The following is a 20,748-nucleotide window of genomic DNA, read 5'->3' as shown; positions in this document are numbered from 1 at the left end:
ACAGCCCAAAACAAATCCGCGCTTGTCCCTTGGTACTTTCTGGAGAACTGAAAAGAAGAGACTTCTTAAGGATATTGTGATAGAAAAGCTGCACAAAGATCTTTTAAAGGTGTTTATCTAGACGCTCTTGTTTGTTTTTAAGAAAATACACTGAGTAACATTCTTAACTTCAAGGTTGCAAACTTGTTTTTGGGAATGTTTTTCAGGAAGTGTTGTACTATTTCAGCTTTATTTCGTTATATTTTTCTGCCAAGGATTAAAAAGAAATACTTAAATTCAAAGGTGGCTTTAATTCAGTGGCCAGCAAATCAAATACTAAATAGTACACTGAACACCTATTCAGCTGAGATAAATTTTTACACTTTTGGGGGAAGAGAATCTTAGTCGCGTTGCTCGGAGGGTTCTTCAATACTTTCTGAATTAATGTACTAATACATCTTTCAGTAGCATGTGCTATTAATAAAAACCACTTACCATTTCTTTTATGTACATCTCACTACAATGAACGTGGCAAGCAGCCCATTAATGGAATCTCCCATTTATTTACTAAGGGCATGAAGACATCTAGCAAGCAGGATGAGGCCTGGATCATGAACCGTCTGATAAAACAGCTCACAGACATGGGCTTCCCTGTGAGTAGTGCTCAGGCAGCACACTGTGCCTTAGCTTTTAGCTTGTACTTCTGACTGTGGCTGTTTCAGACTGTAGCTACACCAAGATCTTCAGTCTCCAGGCCAGGAAGTAGCTCTGACCTGCATTGAAACATACTGTGATTTCAGAAATCTACTCTAAACGTATTCAGTGCTCTGAGATGAACTGGGATAAGATTTTGAAGTTCATAGTTTTATAACATCAGGTATTACTTTGAAGTGCAGTAATAATCCCCTCCCATTCCTCTTTTTTCATTAAACAGGTGAAATGAGAGTAAAGCTGGGTTGTTTCTTAGAGAAAGTCATATCATTGTGATATTTGAGCTGTTCATGGAAAACAGGAAGATGTTTAAACAGAACAATGTGTTTCGCCTTGTAGAGCCAGTACTTCCTTGACAAACTGAAATACCTGAATTGTGAGAATTGCTGAAAGCAGGAAAAAACCACACACAGACATTATTTAGGCTGCTGAGTAAACATTAAGCCCAGTATTTAAGAGTTGTGTCTGTTTTCTCAGGTTACTTTGAAATCACATGGACATGATTGCTTTTCCTCTTAACATAATTCCTGTTTTTAACAGAGAGAGCCAGCGGAAGAGGCCTTGAAGAGCAACAGTATGAATCTTGATCAGGCCATGAGTAAGTATCTGTGTAAGTAACTTTTTTGTCTTTAAAGCAACACAGGAACCCTGTATGATTATAAACATTTGATTATACTCCGATTAATTAGAAAATATTTATTTTCTTGCCTTGCTTTCGTAAGCAAGATGAATTTCTTTGAACTGTTGTTGGCAACTTTGCTCCCTTTACCTCACCTTTTCCAATATATTTCCCTTTTCTGTGCAGGTGCTCTGCTGGAAAAGAAGGTGGAAATGGACAAGCGTGGAATGGGAGTGACCGACTATAATGGAATGGTCACCAAACCCCTTGGCTGCCGCCCACCACCAATCTCCAAAGAGTCTTCCATGGACCGCCCCACCTTCCTTGACAAGGTGAGCTCAGCACAGGAACGTGGTGCACAAGTCACAGTGTAAAAATGCTGATGATTTCCACTGTCTGCTTAGAAAGCGTAGAAAGAAATGTGATGGATGTGGTTTTGTTCCTTTTCTTGTGTTTTTTTCAGTCTTGTGGGGAATTCAGTTCTTGTGGAAAGGAGCAGTGATTTGATTTTTACATAGAAATAACGAATGATCATCCCCAGTTTTACACTTGAAAACTTGCTAAGGAATCAGGAACACAGTAGAACTAGAAATGGAAAAAAAAGAGCAAAAAAATTAACCACAGCAATCTATGAGAGTGCAGTCAGTGAACCTTGCCCAAATTCACAATCAGGCAGAACCAAGGCCAAAATCTTCAAGAATTAGGCTCTTAATTTCTCTTCTTTTAGTTTTGAGCTTCTTAGAAATATCAGTGGAAGTTCAGTACCTAAATATGAAGGAGGAGTTCAAAATATTCCAAGAATTAGGCTCTTAATTTCTCTTCTTTTGGTTTTGAGCTTCTTAAAAATTTCAGTGAAAATTTCAGTGCTTAAATACAAAGGAAGAGTTCAGGTATTTTTGTTATCTCAGAGCAGACATGCACAGTCATAAATAGCTTCTCCAATGAGCTTCCCTTTCTGTGATCACATATGACAAATTTTCCAGCACTGTTTAATAACTGAGGAAAAGGCTCCAGAAGTTTGTGATGTCAGGGATTCAAAGTTACTAAAGAAAAGAATATATGGAAAAGTGCAGCCAAAATTTCATTAGGAAATTAGATTTACAGCCTTGACAGAAAATCCTACAGAAACTTAACAAATCACCTAAGAATCCCCCTGAAAATTATTGATAAGTAAAGAAGAATCTCAGATGTCATTCTGTGTTTCACAGGTTATTTAAAGGTTCATACAGATGAGTGGTGGAGGATTCTGACCACAGAAATCAGTGCTTTTGACAAACTGTGCTGAAACCAATTCATTTCACGTGGGCTGTGCACAGGGTGTGAGGCAGTAATGAAATCCACTCATATAAAGCTCATTCTTTGCCATGGCAGACTTTAATGAATGTGTTAATTGAAGGCCACAAAAGATGCATGCATGCCAGTTAGCCTTTCCTTTTTGTGGATAACAATACCTTCAGCAGTGAAATCCTTGCCAGAGAGAGAGGTGCATTATGTGCAGCATGATGCATAATTCTGGAAACATATGTTAAACACAACTATTGAGAAGGGAGTACTAAAATCATTAATATTCATACAGTAAGTAAAATCTATCAGTCTAGGCATAATCTGTCACAGTGACTTGGCTCTAACAAAGGAAATAATCCCACACTGTATTTGTTAGCTATCACAGTGTTGAGCAACTTGCTAAGTGAATTAAATAAATATAGTTTCTACTCTAAGAACACAGAGTTTTTATTCCTCCAAAGAAATTCTTTCCAGATTTACAGCTCATGCTAGTTAAGCAGTTCCTCCAAAACCTTTTTGCCCTTTGAGGTACTGTTTCAGGGCATGAGTCTGGAGCTGTCTTGTTTCTGTTTAGGTCATCCTTGGTGAGGAACAAGCTCTCCACACAGCTGGACAGAGCACTCCAGCCAGCATTCCTTGTTTTACTTACTGCTTTATCAACTCATCATCCTTTTGTTTAGTCCTCAATAAGTTCTGCAAGGTTCCTCTCCATGAATTTGTAATTTGGGGTGGTGTAATTTGGCTCATTGTTACCACTCAGCTCACCTCCATTAAAACACCATCATTTTTCTCTAAACAGCTAAAGCCAGCACTTAATATTTTTTTAACTTTATACATTTGAGGAGGGCAAATTTCCAACCCTGACATTTGCCTGTGGACCCAGTGAACTCCCTGTTCTCTCTGCATCAGGAGTGATCTGTGCAATTCAACATCACCTTTGAGTGTTTGCTTTCTCTGCTTGCTGCAGGTGCTCTTTATTCCATGTCACACTGAGTCAATCTTCAGCACTCATTGCTTTGTTAATTTATTATTCCTCAGGATGTTATCTTGACCCGTAGCACCATAAAAGGACAGGGGAGAATATCCAGTGGCCTTGAGGGAATAAAGATGCAGGCCTGATACGTGATCTCAAGCACATTATGTCACACTTGGTGGCAGGCATGCTGTGCTTAGGTGTCAGGTTTGCCTGAAGATGTTACCTGGTGCCCTCTGGAGCCATCAGATTTGTAAGAAAAACATGTCAGATTTTCTTGGAAACATCCTTAAAATACCAGAAATAAGCCTAGAGAAGGGATCTTTTTTTTTCCAAGTGTAGAGTTTGGCTTGTGACTCTGAAATTCTCACCTTGCAGATGAAGTGTCCTTTTCCCCTACCCTCACAGTCAGTGATCAGCTCCTCTGCTCTACTACTGCAAAATTCAGGTCTACAAGCTTTGATGCCTCTCAGCATCCAAAAAATCTTCCAAAAATCTTCTGACTAAACCTATTCCTTGTTTCTGATTTGAACATGGTGTTTGTTGGGATTTTTCAGCCTCATCCTTCACATTCTGAGCCCAGTAATCTCTGGGGACTGTGATTGGTTTTCATCTTTGGGACAATAAGGAGAATATTGTGTTAATATGGAGAAACTTTTTTAGAGGTCACAATTAGATAATGATCACTAGGATTTTGAAGTTTCCTTTTCAATTCTTCTTTGCTTCATCTCTGCCACCTGTGATCCAATGACTGAAGCCATTTTCATCACCCCTTGTATGATGAGCAGTTCTTTGACTATTGCATTTCCTCCAGGTTTCTTTTGCCTAATTCCTGTTTGATTGGAAGATAACTTTATTTTAGATGAGATTTTATTACTTTAACTTCCTCTTTTAGGAAAGGATTTTTTTATTTCAATCTTTTTTTTAAGAAGTCAGTGTATATTTTCCGCCAGCTACTTCTATAAGTGACTTTATACAAAGAGCTCTGGCAGATTCATCAGCCTCTCATCTGCCTGTTGAGACATTTTGATTCATGAAGTGGCAGTTGTTGGCAGGTGACTGCCAAAGTGTCCAGGCATCCTCTGCTAAATTGTCCATATCTCATAAGACTAAAAACCTTTGAGTAATTCCACTTGCATTCTGTCACATTTGATATGTGAGACTATTGTGAGAGACTTCCTAAAATCCTAAAAAACTCCAGTGTGGTGCTTTGTGTTAGATAACTATAGTAGGCAATACTGCTACCAGTAGGATTTTGTGGGTGTGCCAAATCCCTTAAAATAAAGTTAAAAGCAGTGCTGGATTGAGCATTAATGTGATGACTCAGTTTTTAATTGAGTAGCCTGAGGAAGAAGTGTAACATAAATTTGTAAGAAATTCACTGAAGAGGAAAGGCTAGGTGGAAAAGATTGTTCTTCAGGAAACAATTATTACATAAGGGATCCTGAGAAATAATGGGTCAGAAACCACTGTGAGCAGTAAAATTGTCCTCTAGTCTGGCTTGAAAGTGCTAAAGGGTGCCTTAATTTGACCAACTAAAATACTTCTTGTTAAATAAATTGATTTTATTTCAGTTATAGAGCATAGATTTGTGCAGCACAGTGCAACAAGTTCAAATTAAATAAAATAGAACCAGGTGAATATGAATAAAATGTTATAAACTCACACAAAGCCATTTGCTGCAATTCAGCCAAGGAACACACTTGTGAAGGAGTCTGGAAATGAAATGCCTGAGTCTCCAGTGTGTCCTTCACCACACTTGGCATTGCCTCTATCCAAATTGAGAAAAAATAATGTCAGCAAGGCAAGACTTGAATAAATTTGGGGGGCAGGGAGGGTTTTTCATGGTCAGTAGGTCTGTTCACATAGGGAACAATGGCATCTGAAGGGGAGAGCGAGCATCAAGCTTGAAATTATTTTCACTTTGAAGGGGGAAGGGTAGAATTGTAAACATGTGTCTGTGATCTAAAGAGAAATCCTTGAACCTGTTACTGTCATGCAAGCTGCAGTTGTTTGTGGAGTGTGACTGATGTCCAGTAGAATGTAAAATATCTCAAGCTGAAAGGCCTTGGGGATATCATTAGAAAATGTCAGTGTCCCCCTCAGGATAGTCAGATAGGATGTCAAGTGTCACTTTGCCTGATAGTAAAGAAACTTTTCCTTTGCATCAAAGGAGAGCTGTAGAAAATGCATTTTTCAGGATTAACTTAAAACATATAATTCACTGAGCATGCTTGCTGCATGAGGTCATCTGTTTGGGTATGTGGGAAGCAGACTGGGCTTCTTTTTCAACAAAGGAGCCTCACCAGTATCTCACAGTCTTCAGGGGCATTGAATTTATTGGTTGAAATAAAGCTCCTCACGTCTTTAAAAATCCTTTCCTTACAATGATTATACTGCCTGAAAAGCACCAACCCAGCACATTGCAAATCAAAGCTTTTTCTCTCTGCCTGTTTTTTTGGAGCCCTACTTTGTACACAGTGTTATTTGATCATGCTTACCCCAGGCTTCCCAGACATCAAAGCACAGTTTGAGATGGAACTCAGTGCCCCACTGAAACACGAGCAGAGAGATCTACCTGTTTGATTGGGGGTGCTGTAATTTATTTTATTTTCTGCCTTGCTGTTTGCCCCCTCCTGTGCATCAGATCCACGCTCAGCTGTGCTTCCTCACAGCCCAGTTAGCAGAGAGGGCTCCTCCTGCCTTGCTAAAATCTGCCTCCTCCTGGGGATGTTCAGGAAGGCTGCCCAGCTGATATTGTCATTACTGGGGTTGCTGGTTTGTGTTCACTGGCTGCCTTGCAGTGTAATGTTTCAGAGTGTGGCATTAATAACTCAGCGCTGTGTGAATATTAAAAGAGGCTCGTGTGTCTCAGTTAGGAAAGGGGATTAATGCAAAAATGCTTTTTTTATGAGCAGAGCTATGATGTGGAACCTAATCCAGACTGGTGTCAAATAAGCTGATTTGGCCTTTCCCAAGTCTTGGGTTTGTTAAAGTGTTGGGTTTGGTCTGGAGTTTTCCAGACAGACAGAGGGGCTTCCCTGAAATGTGCTGGGCCTCTCCTCTTCCACCTTCCAGTCTGGTGGAGAAGAAAGGAGAAAACCTAAGTGGGGAGGAGGCAGTGGCCACGTGATAGCTCTGCCATCAGCTGCTAAAATCCTCCCTTTCCTCTGGAAAGGTGGGTGAGGGTGATTGTGCATTTGGGGAATTAAGTACAACAAAGTTACCAAAAACAGTACCTTAATCCTGTTTCTCTCTTTCTTCTCCCTTCACTCCATACTTTCCATTCCCTGCCATTCATCCCTTTTTTTTATGTATCTCTTTTTACTCATCCTCACCCTCCTGTGTCTCCATGGGACTCTGGTTTTGCTGTGGGCTCGTGGCATGCACACAGCTCACCCTTTCTTTCTCCAATCAGGATGGCGGCCTAGTGGAAGAGCCCACTACTTCACCATTTTTGCCTTCACCAAGCCTGAAGCTCCCCCTTTCAAACAGTGCACTCCCTAATCAGACCCTGGGCGGGATTGCCTCAGGGCTGGGCATGCAAAACTTGAATTCTTCTAGACAGGTAAGGCTGTTGGGGGAGATGCCCAGGGGAATTTGGCTCTCTTGGAGTAGCTGCTAGTGCCTGTCAGCCTCTTCCCCAGGAAAAACGGGTTTAAACTGGAGGTGCAACAGCTTTGTTCATGTGAAATATCAGAGAGGAGCTGCCTGCTGTGTAAATGTTTCACCTTACAGGACATAAAAATGTGTAATCTGATGACACATATCCATCCAGAAGAGACTGTAGTGTTGTGGATTTATAGCCCTGAACCCTGGTGTGGCTCTGCCTCCATTGATGAGAAATCTCTCTTTTTGAGGCATTGCTAATTGTTCCAGACTGTAAGGCAGTGAGATTGCTCTAATTCATCTTTCCTGGCTAGTATAAATATTCTGTGATGTGATGGGGGTTTTTTTATCCCTCTCCATGTGTCAAAGCATCTCATGGTTTTAACAGGTGATAAGAAAGAAACTGGGCTTCCAGCACCTGGGTCAGGTAGAGCATTGAGTTAAGGGGGTGTTGTGGCCCCTGTGTAGAACAGGTGAGAGGAAAAAAAAAGAACAGGAGATGAAGGGGATGATAACTGATAAAACCCCCATGAGAGTGAGAAGCCATTAAGTACTGTTGATTATGATAAGGATATTTTTGCCATCAAACTGAAGTCCCAGCAAAGATATGAAATAACAACACAGAAAATCTTCATCATTCTGTTGCGGCCCTTTATTATGTATATTCTTTTAAAGTCAGTTTTCTTAAGGCAATACTTGTCCAGCACCCACAGCCCATTAAGCACAGCTTTCCAAAGCAGTCTTCACTAATAGCTTGTCCATTATCAGTAGCTTTGTAAAATGACTAAGTAAAAAAACTGCTTAGCCAGCTGGAGATGGGGTTACTGTGAGTTTAATGCCTCCATTCTCCTGTCCCTTGCTATACAAATACAAACATTTTTGGCAAGTAGTTTTGATTGTCCACCTTGTGACCCTCTAGGGTCCTGAATCCTTATAAAAGCCGTCATCAACTTCAGCTGCCTTTTGTTCAGGCAGCTGTAAAAAGTTTTGAGGGTTTGAGATGTTGGGTACACAGCAATCTTTGCCTTGCCTAATTTTAAATTTTGTATGTGCTGGTCTCTTGATTCCTGCCTGTCATAATCACTGAGAATAAAGCCTGCACAGACAAGTAGCAGCCAGGTTGTGTCACTAAGTGCCTGTGTCACTGTTGTCCTGCTGCAGATACCGAGTGGCAATCTGGGTATGTTTGGCAATAGCGGAGCAGCACAAGCCAGGACCATGCAACAGCCGCAGCAACCGCCAGTGCAACCTCTTAATTCATCCCAGCCTAGTCTTCGTGCTCAAGTGCCTCAGTTTCTATCCCCTCAGGTCAGACAACACCTCACTCATGTTTTTCCTTTCCCTGGAGCTCTTCCCAGGTGCTCTGTCATGCTGCTGCCTGGCTGTGTCTGTGTTATGTGTTTGTTTCCTAGGCAGGGAGATGTGGCATGGCTGAGGTGTTCTCACTTGCATGTCATATAATTACCTCTGAGAGCACACTCTTATCCTCTTTTTTGTACAATGGTGTTTCTGAGGCATTTATTCTCATCTCTTTTTTTATACATGAACACTTGACTACGACTATTATGATTGTATTCGAGCCTCTTCTAATTTTTTTGATAGTTCATGGTGATAATAACATTATCCAGCTGATGTGACTCTTATTAATGGCTCACACACTTACCACTGTTAGAATTAAATGTACAATGTTTAACACTCTTCTCTCCTTTAGGTTCAAGCACAGCTTTTGCAGTTTGCAGCAAAAAACATTGGTCTCAGCCCTGCACAGTTAACCTCGCCAATTAATAATCCTCAGCATATGACGATGTTGAACCAGCTCTATCAGCTGCAGCTGGTAAGTTAAAAGACATGGCAGATAAGCTCTAAATCAGAATTGAAGGCATGAAGATAAAATAGCAGAATGACTAAATTTTTAAATGACATGACAGATCTTCAAAACAATCAGCTGCTGATTTCTTTGCTGAAGTTTCTTTTTAAAGAAGCACAGTAATTTTTTTTTTTGCCTCAGGCTTTATAAATAGTCATTTGTGGAATAATTGTCCTTTACAGCTGATCAGTGGAACTAAAAATCAGCTGTCTTCCTACTGGTGTGAATAACACAGTGTGTTCTCAAACAGCACTGGCCTGTGTGTTGCATGGCAGTGGAAAGATTAAACTGGGCACATGTGTCACAACAGAACAAGAGAAATCTTGGCAGTGCTGGTCACCTGAGCTACCTACAGAACTTCTTCACTTGCCTCACTGAAAAATGAAGCTTAGAGTGAATTTTCTTTAGTTAATGGAGTGTATATTAAACATGTCCTGTGATAAGAACTGCTTCTGTGTACTTCTGCTGTGTTTGCAAATTTTACATCTGTATTTTTAATGCATATGAAAATAGTTAATTGGATTTTAAGAATATTTTAAAAAGAAATCTTGTGAACTCAGTATTGGCCAGGGTTAAAAATAAAATTACAGATGGCAGATTAGTTTAGTTGCTGATCTCAGTGTGCTAGTCAAACTCTTTTCATTCAGTGTTCGATACTATTACTCATTTCTGATTATTTTCTCTTGTTTTGAGAATTATTATTCTCATAATAATTGAACAGTACCCAGCTACATGAAAATACCTGTACAGAATTCCTTTGTTTGAATTTATCAAAATGTTGATGAATTCATCAAGATGTTTCAGAGGAACTTAACCTTGCAAAAGGATTTGCCTTGCAAAAGTAGCTGCCAAGCCAGCTACTTGAAAATTGTGGATTTTTTTCAGGAATAAAGCAGCACAAGTGATTTAACTAGAAACTGTTGGCAGAACTTGAAATGGCCAAATCAAAAACAACCATCAGTATTTGTACTATTTGTATAATATCATAAACTTTTATTTTAATTTTTGTTTTGTTACAGTTATCTCAGAAAAAAAGTAGGTTCCTCTCTTTATAGACCACTTCTTGCCACGTGGATTTATTGGTTGTTTTTGTTTTAAAAATAACACGAGACTTAAATAAATGCACTCTAAAATGCAGGATTATTACTGTTGCTTGGTGGAGTGTTTTCAGAGCACTGCAGAGCTGGCCTTTTCTGAGCTGTGGTGCAGCAGAGCAGCTGGAGGGAGCGTGCTGAGGGTGCTGTGTCTGACTGTCCCTGTCCCCACAGGCGTACCAACGTTTACAAATCCAGCAGCAGATGTTACAGGCTCAGCGTAACGTTTCCGGACCCATGAGACAACAGGAGCAGCAAGTAGGTGTCCCTGCCAGCTCAATCTGTGCTTCAGGGGTTGGTTTCAGTAGCTTGGAGAGGCTCAGAGACATTACAGCAAAGCAGCTAAAGCATCCTTAAATCAGGGATGCAGTGCGTGCCTTGAGTGTTGGGCAGGGAGGGTGCTGAGTAAAAATAGAATAAAAAATAAAGCTGTTCCACAGCCTTGCTGGAGGAAAGCTCTTCAGCCCTTTGCACAGGCAGTTTGTATTTGTAAGGACATGCAGTGTGTTGTTTCACTGTAGGGAGAGGCAGAGTGTTTGTTGTTACAGCAAAGCAGCTAAAGCATCTTTAAATCTGGGATGCAGTGTGTGTCTTGAGTACTGGGCAGGGAGGGTGCTGAGTACAATAAAATCAAAAATCAGGCTGATCCACAGCCTTGCTGGAGGAAAGCTCTCCAGCCCTTTGCACAGGCAGTTTGTGTTTGTAAGGATGTGCAGTGTGTTGTTTCACTGCAGGGAAGGCAGAGAAGTGCAGTTTGTTTGTGTGGATTGCCCACTGACAGCTGTTTGTTGGCCCTCTCCCTGCAGGTTGCACGTACAATCAATAACATGCAGCAGCAGATCCAGCAGCACCAGCGCCAGCTGGCCCAGGCCCTGCTTATGAAGCAGCAGCCTCCCCCTCCACATCTATCTTTGCACCCCTCTGCAGGCAAATCAGCCATGGATAGCTTTTCACCCCATCCCCAGGCTCCCGGCCTTCCTGACCTGCAGACCAAAGAGCAACAGTCTTCACCGAACACCTTTGCTCCTTACCCTCTTGGTGAGTTCCTCCTGCAGCAGCTCCTCACAGGAAGCCCAGCTCCTCCAGTCACACCTCAGTATTTTGCTCCAAACTGTGACAAATACATATCTCTATATCTATATGTTTATATGTCTCTCTCTCTCTCTATATATATAGATAGATATAGATATAGACATAGATATTTAGATAGATATATAGATATGTAGATGTATAGCCATCTCCTCAATTTACACCTCAATATTTTGCTCCAAACTGTGACAAATACGACAAATACTTATCTCTATATCTATATGTATATATGTCTCTCTCTAGATAGATAGATAGATAGATAGATAGATATAGACATCGATATATAGATATGTAGATGTATTGGCATCTCCTCAATTTACACCTCAATATTTTGCTCCACACTGTAACAAAGACATATATCTATATATATTTATATATCTCTCTATAGATATCTATATATGTATAGATATGTGTATATATATATATCTATATATATATGTATAGATATGTGTGTGTGTATATATATGTATATATATGTATATATATAGATATATATAGATATATATAGATATATATAGATATTTAGAGAGATATATAGATATATAGGTATAGAACAGATAGATTATATATATATGCATAAAATATATAGATAGAGATAGATATAGATATATGGAGAGAGAAAAATATATATGTAATTATAATTTTTAAATATACATATGTGCGTTTGTTTTAATTTAAATTAAATAGCACTGAAATCACAGAAGAAAACCATGCCTTTATGATAGCTGTACTGGCTCGCCTGTGCTCTGCCTACAAATATCAGAATATTTGCCTAATTAACTACATATATATCACAGAATAATGAGGTTGGAAGAGACCTCTAAGATCATAGAGTCCAACCCATGCCCTATGCTGCTATTCGTGAACTGAATATAAACAGCATCATGCTGTAAAATATACAAATGTCATATTGATAAACAGGAATATCATCTAGGAAAATGTTATGCATAGTCATCTTTCTGCTGTAGTCAGCACTGGTGAGGGATCAGTTTTGGTCAATGTATTTCAAGAAATACGTGGATCAGTTTGAAGGAATGCAGAAAGATTGTAGTGGAGGTGATTAAGCATTTCAAAAACACAACTGGTAAGGAAAAAATAAAATACTCTGCTCAGAAGTCTAAAGAGAAGATTTAAGAATCTTCAAAAATGTAAAGGAGAGCTAGAAATAATTTTTTTGCATTTCCTAATGCAAGAGGTAATAAAGGTAAGTTTATTAAAAGATCTAGACATTAAGGATCACTTTAGCAGAGTGGAGTACTGGAATAAATGATCTAGGAAGTTCCTGAAATCTTCACCAGCATTTTGTGGTAGATTAGACATAGATCTGTCAAATATGATTGAAGGCAAAATAATTGATTGGGCCTGGATACAGAGGGAGGAGAGCAACCTTTCAGACCTGTTTGCTGTGTTATTGTTTGATGTATGCTACAGACTTCCTTTCTGACATAAAGGAATTAATTTAATCTCTTTGTGACTCTCTTTATGCTGAATACAATAGCATTGCCAAGCTTTATCTGCCATGCAGCAGTTAAGAAGGTAATTCTGACTGCTGTGGTGAGCTGTTGTGCCTGGCAGCATCAGAATGCAAAAAAAAATTGTGAATTAAAGGCCTAAGTCTGAGAGGTTCTTATGATATCTCAGCTTTCTGTGATCTGCTAACATTCAGGATTATATATCAAGAAAGACCCAGATTCATGTCACAGAAGCATTTCAAAATTATTCCCTTAATAACAGTCTAAGTGATTCTCTTCTGTGTATACAAAATAGAAACCAGTTAGTGCAGAACCTGCTATGAAAAACAGCAGCTGTTTTTCTGACCTTTAATTAGTTCATTTTTGGGGGGATTTTTAGCAAAATGAAGTGGCAGACATTGTGGGGGATGCTGGGGAGACATTAGGAATATTTTGGCTTAGCCATGGAATGGTGCAGACTGGTTTAAAGTCAAGATTCCAGTACATTCTTCTGAGGCAAGTGAAGAGACTGCAAGTAAAAACACCGACAGCTTTAAAATATTAGCCTTGCATCTTGTTTCCCCCTCTTTTTAGCAAGGTTTTAACTTTTTTCTGAATTCATGGGAGTTCAATTGGTGTTCCATAAAAGCAAATATTCTTGAAAATGTGCACTGAAAATGCCACATATGCATACAGATAGAAAATCAATGTTGTGGCTGGATTTCAAACCCAGCTTTTCAATCCCTCAGTGTCTGATGGATTTCTAAGGATCTCTTTCCCTTCCCAGCTGGACTGAACCCGAACATGAATGTAAATAACATGGACATTACTGGTGGTTTGTCAGTGAAGGACACTTCTCAGTCCCAGTCTCGCCTTCCTCAGTGGACACACCCCAACTCAATGGATAATCTGTCTAGTGCTGCTTCTTCTCTTGACCAGAACTCCAGCAAGCACGGTAATGTCCCCTGCCATTGTCCCCCCCATGTCCCCCTGCCTGCCTGGCTTTTGGCGATTCCAGCCACAGTGCAATTGGAATTATTTCCCTCGTGTTCCTTTTTTGTGTAAGTGCTCACAAAAGGTTGGTAGCCTCTGAGCCTGTGAGATTTTATAGATGATTTCTGCAGTGAAAGGCTTGCAGCTGTCACTCCCTGCATGCAGTTGTAGGAATGTATTTTTCATGTGTTGAATTTTGTTGCTGAGAACATGGAGTTCAAGTAAAACAAGCCTTTAGTGTTGGCAAAACAAGTCCCACAATCTTCCACTTATTCCAGACCTGCATACCTTTAATCCAAAAAAACTTTACATTGACTTTCTCCCACAATTTTTCCAGTATCATCAACCTTTCCTTGTGCAAAGTATGATGGATTACATAGTTACTCAGCCTAGAATTAGGGGTAAAAACTTCTTACTTTTCCAGAAGTGATTACTAATCTGTTTGAATACCTTTATCCTTAACACCTCAAGTATCCTGAGCCAGTTATTCCTTTATCTCCTGTATCAAATTTATTCTGTTAGAACATGGGGCTCTGTTAACTTTATTATATCCTGGATTTTATTCTGAGCAGCATGAATTACTTCTTTTACAGCAGGTTTTTATTCTGCAAGTAGCTGCACTGCTGATGCCAAATTGTTGTTTGATAGTTTGTAGGAACATGAGAGCAGCCATTTCAAATCATCCATCCTGTCAGCACTGAATGCTTGGGGAAGGATGAAATGAGGGATATTCCTTGGTATGCTGCCTCAGCAAGTTCCTATTTACCAACAGAGTGATGATTTGAATTACGTAGTCTCTTTTTGGCAGGAATTTAATGCAGAATTCTTTAACTTGAGTATCTAGATTGTACCAGCAATGTGTCTGTTAGCTGTAATCCCTGCTAAGGCTTCAGATGCCATTAAGCTTGGCTTACTGCGTTTGCATTTTAGTTTTCGTTTTATCTTTGTTATACAAAAAAAGGCAAATAATAACAAAATATATCCTGCTGAAATTCCATCCTACAACCTCCGTTTGGCTCCTTGCAGGTGCTATCCCTGGAGGTTTGAGCATTGGTCCTCCGGGCAAGTCCTCCCTCGATGACTCCTACGGCCGCTATGATCTGATGCAGAACAGTGAGTCTCCTGCCAGCCCACCTGTAGCTGTTCCTCACAGCTGGTCACGTGCCAAATCCGATAGTGATAAGATATCCAATGGCTCCAGCATAAACTGGCCACCAGGTAACTCAATCCAAAGCCTTGCTGTTGGGCTGCTGTCCCTCAAGTGTGTTGTTGAGTCCTCCCAATGTGCAGGAGTGTGGCATTCACATTCTCTGAAAAATCCCTTTGCCCAGGATTTGTCTCCTGGGAAGCTGAGAAGCCTCAGAGAAAAGGAAAACAATTCTTATCTCATTTGCTTCTGTGTATTTTCCTTGTCTGGAATGTGTTTGGAGATTGTTTACCCACAGGTGATTGTATCATTAGTTTCTGCTGTCAGTTGTTTTCACTCTTTGGCCAATAAGGGCCAAGTTGTGTCAGGACTCTGGAGAGAGTCAGGAGTTTTCATTATTATCCTTGTAGTGTATCTTATACTAAAAATATATACTAAATCTTTATACTTATAAAAGTATCTTTTCTGTATTCTTCAGTATAGTATATAGTGTTTACTTGGATTGTGTTTGGAGATTGTTTCATTGGACTCCAGTGTGAGTTGTTTTGACTCATTGGCCAGTCAGTTCTGAGCTCTGTCAGGACTTTGGAAAGAGTCACAAGTTTTCATTATTATCTTTTTAGCATTCAGTAAGCATCCTTTCTGTATTCTTTAGTATAGTATTCTTTAATATAATATAGTATTATAAAATAATAAATTAGCCTTCTGAGAAAATGGAGTCAGATTCATCATTCCTCCCTTCATTGGGACACCCTGTAAATACAATACAGAAGCTTTGGAGAATTACAGCCTCACACATTTCCCTTTTTATTGTGTTTGAAACAGAGTTTCACCCAGGAGTGCCATGGAAAGGACTGCAGAATATTGATCCTGAAAATGACCCTGACGTTACTCCTGGCAGTGTTCCAACTGGGCCTACCATAAACACCACGATCCAGGATGTGAATCGCTATCTGCTCAAGAGTGGAGGTAAACAACAAACTGCTTCCACATCTCTGCATCATTTCTTTTCCCTTCCAAAAAAGGGTTGGCCTCATTTGTTACAAATGAACATATTTTTTGCATGTGCTTCTAATCTAATAATGCTTCTGCTCAGAACTGTCACTGAATATCCAGAAATAATTGTTTTAAAAGAAGGGATTAAGAAGTTTCTTGTTTTCCATGGGAATGTAAATACTTTTATATTGGAAAAGGCTGTGAGATGTAATTTAAACTCCTGTGGTCACTGGAAGTTTTTCTGACCTGTATCACAAGGTTTTGAGCAATGTTTTGCTCTCCACAATGCCCACCCTCCTCCACACTTAGTGAAATTCTCAGAAGACTCAATACAAAGTTCCACAGTTGTTGCAGAGACAGCAGGCTTCTGGTACATTAATTAATTGTAGATTTGTTAGAAGATCAATAAGTAAAATAAATTAGAACTGGTTTATCTCCAAAACCATAAAAGAAAAAATTGGGAATTGACTAGTAAACTAGTATTTCCCAGTACTGTTTCCATTCCTTTTGTCTTGGCAATGCTTGCTTCAGAATAAAAAGGGAATTCTGTAAAACAAGAAAGCATTGTGACTGTGCTACTTGTTAGCCACATGTGCTGGAAGTTGATCAAGGGAAAGGTGGCTTGGTTAATTGTGATCTGAGTGCCAGAATAGCCAAGTTACCTGCACTCTGTCAGAGCACTGCAGTTGGCACAGGAATAGCATAACCAGGCTGTCCAGAGGGACCTGTCAGGAGTGAAAATGTGGGGTTTGTTCTAACAGTTACATCTGTGATGCCAGCCCAGATTGTTATTCTGTGACCCCCTTGAAGTGGGGGTCCAGCTCTGGGCTTGTTACCTCAGGTAAGGGCTGTGAAACATGAGGGAAAGGAATGCAAAGTGTTGATTTTGGTTGTGTCTTAGCAAGAAGCAGCCTTTCTTTCAGCTCAAACATGAAGTATTTGGGTAATGAGTAAGGTTGAATTAACTTAAATGACTCCAAAGTGCTTCCAAGGGGACAGGCAGGTTTGAAGTTATAAAAAGAAAAGCTGTAAAATGTTTAATTCAGTGACACTTCAAATAGAGTTCACCCAAGAAATAGTCCTCAGGCCAAAAACCTAAACCTGCAGTGCTCTCCCTGTAAAATCAGATGATATCCACTTGCTGCTTTAGAGAAGGAACATGAGCTCTGTGGGTGCATAATCTGCCTGTGGATTGAAGAAATAGCTCCTCTCATTAGACAGAGTCAACAAAGATGGTCTTAGCAGAAGTACACTGGCCCTCAAGAGGTCAGACCTTAAAACCAGTGCCTCTGGGGGGTCAGCTTCTTTTCCTGATTAGCTTTTTAGCTTGGTAATAATAGAACTTTATTAAGAACTATAGTTGCAGAGTCTGTTTCTTTATGCTTGTATAACTGCAGCCTGAAGCACAGAGCTTGTGTTGACAGAGCTGCTCCTCAGGTAGAGGGTCAGGCTGTGGGGTGTGCTGTCCTTACCCTGTGCACTTAAAAACAGGTAAAACTTCAGCTTTTGGGTTGATTTTTACTTTGCCCTGTTTGCTAGTAGAACTTTGGAAGGTCAGCTTCTGTGAGCTGAGAGTTGTAGCCACAAGGAATCAGCACCATTTTCATCTCTGTGAGCCTTTGAATCTGCTATAATTCCATACTTCCTGCCTGGGAATAGATTATTTCCAGACAGGGTTTGATACAGAGTTCTGTTGCTTTAAACTGATGTCTGCATCAGTGTCCCTTGGAGCACAGGGAGTCTGGTTAAGGTGAAGTTTGGTTGCTTGCTGTTCCATTTGAAAACAAAGCCTGTGTTTTTTATTGAGCTGTGAGGGATGAGATTGTCCTTTTACTTCTTCTCTTCTACCTCAACACAGTGCTCTTTGCTACAGAGCTCACCTATTTTTATTAGTCAGTTAAAGATGTTTCAGTATCACAGCCCATCTCTGTTTGTCAGGAATGATAACTCACCCAGGATACACACTTGATTTTGTTGGTGGCTAGAGAGAATAGTTCCAGCTCTCCTGGTCTTTGCAATGAAGATTTTTGATTTTATGTTCAGTTTCTTTCATTTGCTGCCAGTAAGGAAATTGTGCATGTGCTTAGATAGCTGCTCAGATTATCAATGATTTACTGAGGTGGTTTTGTGCTGTTTCATTTATGTTATCAGTTTGAGAAGAGATAGCTGAAATATATCTTTGCTTTTACTGAAAGTCTGCAAAAATTTAAAAATACTTGTGGGCATTAGGATGTAGGGGAAGTGTTTACCTTGAGTAATTTAGGACAGATCACCCATGGTAAGAGGGTAATTTATCATACACATCTCTGCTCATCTACACTTCCCATTGCCTAAGTCAGCTGGCAGAGGACATTTATAATTGAAGCCTTTTCCTCTGAGACTAAACACTTCAACACTGACTGTTTGAGTCATGTATCTTAAAGGAAATACAGAATTTACCTTCTGCACTAGAATTGTTCCTGTGCCAGCTTGCTTCTCTTTCCTTCTACTTTATCACGCTTCCAGCAACATTTCATTCCTAGACTTCAGAGACCAGGCTAATTCAGGAGAATTCCTTGCATGGTTTGTATTTGCACATAACAGATTTGCTTATGTCACACCAGACATCATTATGCCCATCTTTCTTAGTTGCTTCTCTGCTGGTTCTGCAGGGTCATCCCCAACATCATCTCAGAATGCCACGCTGCCTTCATCGAGTGCCTGGCCGCTTAGTGCCTCCGGCTACAGTAGCTCTTTCAGCAGCATTGCATCTGCACCTAGCATTGCAGGTACGGCCTTTCTGCTTCCACAGCTTCTGCATTCCCAGGAAAAGCCCCTAGGGAGTGCTTTTCCAGTGCTGACAGGAGAGCTACCCCAGGCAGAAGTGAGTTTGGAGCCCTGTGCTGGGTGGCAGCTCTCCTGGCAGCTCTGCGGTGGGGAGTGGTGGATGGTGAGCCTGGGATTGTGCTGAGGAAAAATGGATTTATTCCCACTTGGTGTCACTCTGGCATCAAGATCTTTGGGGGAGGAACACTGCCCAGGGCCTCAGCAGGAACAGACCCTTCCTGGAAGAACTGATGTGAAATTTGTGTAAAAAACTCACTGTAAAAGTGAAACACCTCAGTTTCAGTAGTACCTCCAGGGGTACTTTTGTCATGGCTCTGGGGGTTGGGTTTGGGGCTCTGCAATGTCTTCTAATAGTCAGGCCAAAGCCTGATGCTCCCCTGTATGGGTGAGCTAAATAATTTCCTTTTCTTCAGTGCCTTTTAGTAATCAGGCCAAAGCCTGATGCTCCCCTATATGGGTGAGCTAAATAATTACCCCATTTTCTTTACTGAGCTCTAAATTCTGGAGCTCCTTTTTGCAAAACGTGGAAACTTTGCTTGCAAACTGGCTGCCTAAATATGCATTTTGTCCCATTATGAAGTTGTGCTGTATAGATGGATTAGATAAGAAAATGCTGATCCACTGAAGCCCCTCCACTTCTTTGAGGGTGCAGCCTCTGGGTCAGGCTGCAGAATGCAAAACAAAAAGGAATGGTTTGGGATGTTTTCCTCCAGTGAAAGGAAAAGAAAGGAGTGGCTTGCTTTTCTTTATCTGCCATGCATTTCTGCTTTATTTTCTGCCTTTTTTTGTTGTTGTTTTTGCAGTGTCATCTAATGTTTGTTTTACCCCCCATGACAAGTAGTGACATAGCAACACCTGGCCTGTAGTGCTGTGCCAGTCTTGGGGGCTGCTCTGAGCTCTCAAACTCAGACTTCCTCCTCTCCTCTCACCATTTTACACTCATTGATGTCCTCATTGTCATTGTCAAATTATTTCTGTTGCTACAATTTGCCAGAAGATGGGAGAGTGGTTGCCCTTTCACTTAAATTGTTATGATTCAATATGAAATAATTGAGTTAAACAATTGAGATAAATGGAGGCAATTTGGGGAATGTGTGTGTGTGTGTGTAACTGAGCCTGGGATTTTGCAGCTGGTAAATTTGGCTTTGGGACTTACAAAATTACTCAGTGCCTGCCTGATGTCTTAAGCACTGAAAATTAAAACTGCCAGTTCTAGTTTTATAAAAATTCACAAGATCTTTGCATCTTGGACTTTATCAGACCAAATATTTTCTTATTCTGTGCAATCAGCATTAAAACATTGGGGCAGCACAGTCACAGCATCATTTGCTGGGGCAGAAGATGCAGGATTTGTGTCCTTTTCAGTCCATTCCAGCCCTCCATGTGCTGCCAGTGCTGGTAACAGCAGGACTGGGCTGTGACAGGGAAATTGGGCTCTGATTGCACAGCACATGTTGGTATCAGGAAGAAAGGCTAAAGGTGAATAAAGATTTGTTTTGTTATCCATTATTTAAATCAATCCAGTCTGCCCCTCTGAATGCTGTAATGTGTCTGCTGTTGTTGGGTTTGTGTTATTTTATAAAACTTTGAATTGGCAGTTACAGCAGTAAGAGTTTGAAAACTGATCAGGGAAAGTACAAGCACAACAGAAAGTTATAAAGACTGAACGGTTGTGGTGTGCTCTGATCTTCTGAAGACTTAGTTTTTCTCAAAAATACTTGGAAAAAAGAATATAGGTTACTTCAGATATTCAGAAATAAAGTTTTTGTTGGTCTTTGATCTTTAGAATTTTAATAATGCATCAGAAGAACATAGATATACTGAATTCTTCATATTAGGTACAATGAGTTGTGCAAGAAAAAGTGTTTAAGTCCTGTTAAACCTTTGAGAGAGACAATCTTGAAGTGTTTCATTATAATTTTGGCAAAATCAGGTTTCAAATACCTACATTCATTTTCTGGACTTGTTTCCATGTATCATCTTTTACAAGAAAACAAAACAATAGATTTTCAAAAGGGATCTTGTATGTAGCAGGTAGTGTGAGGCTCAGTAAACACAGAAGTACTGAAAATTGTGAACACTAGTTTAAGTAGGTTCAAAAAATACAGGA

At 40.1% G+C, this 20,748-nt stretch overlaps 1 protein-coding gene across 15 annotated transcripts in view; it reads left to right on the top strand.

The window, feature by feature from the left end:
* Positions 1–20,748, top strand: part of TNRC6C (trinucleotide repeat containing adaptor 6C) — a 59,407-nt gene that overhangs the window by 30,454 nt on the left and 8,205 nt on the right. For 3 of the 15 annotated variants that reach the window (XM_063175697.1, XM_063175687.1, XM_063175686.1), the window contains exons 5-17: positions 5–109; positions 552–632; positions 1,231–1,300; positions 1,496–1,641; positions 6,961–7,134; positions 8,337–8,483; positions 8,887–9,009; positions 10,311–10,394; positions 10,943–11,174; positions 13,464–13,631; positions 14,696–14,887; positions 15,642–15,785; positions 18,464–18,580. In XM_063175697.1, the coding sequence (XP_063031767.1) occupies positions 5–109; positions 552–632; positions 1,231–1,300; positions 1,496–1,641; positions 6,961–7,134; positions 8,337–8,483; positions 8,887–9,009; positions 10,311–10,394; positions 10,943–11,174; positions 13,464–13,631; positions 14,696–14,887; positions 15,642–15,785; positions 18,464–18,580 (1,783 nt within the window). The remainder of the gene's footprint in view (positions 1–4; positions 110–551; positions 633–1,230; positions 1,301–1,495; positions 1,642–6,960; positions 7,135–8,336; positions 8,484–8,886; positions 9,010–10,310; positions 10,395–10,942; positions 11,175–13,463; positions 13,632–14,695; positions 14,888–15,641; positions 15,786–18,463; positions 18,581–20,748) is intronic. The other 12 variants (XM_063175700.1, XM_063175695.1, XM_063175699.1 and 9 more) reach the window with 8 other exon arrangements.

Source organism: Melospiza melodia, chromosome 24 (genome assembly GCF_035770615.1).
Source record: "Melospiza melodia melodia isolate bMelMel2 chromosome 24, bMelMel2.pri, whole genome shotgun sequence".
NCBI lineage: Eukaryota > Metazoa > Chordata > Aves > Passeriformes > Passerellidae > Melospiza > Melospiza melodia.
Note: the sequence above shows the minus strand (reverse complement) of the source record. Positions and strands in the feature narration are given on the sequence as shown.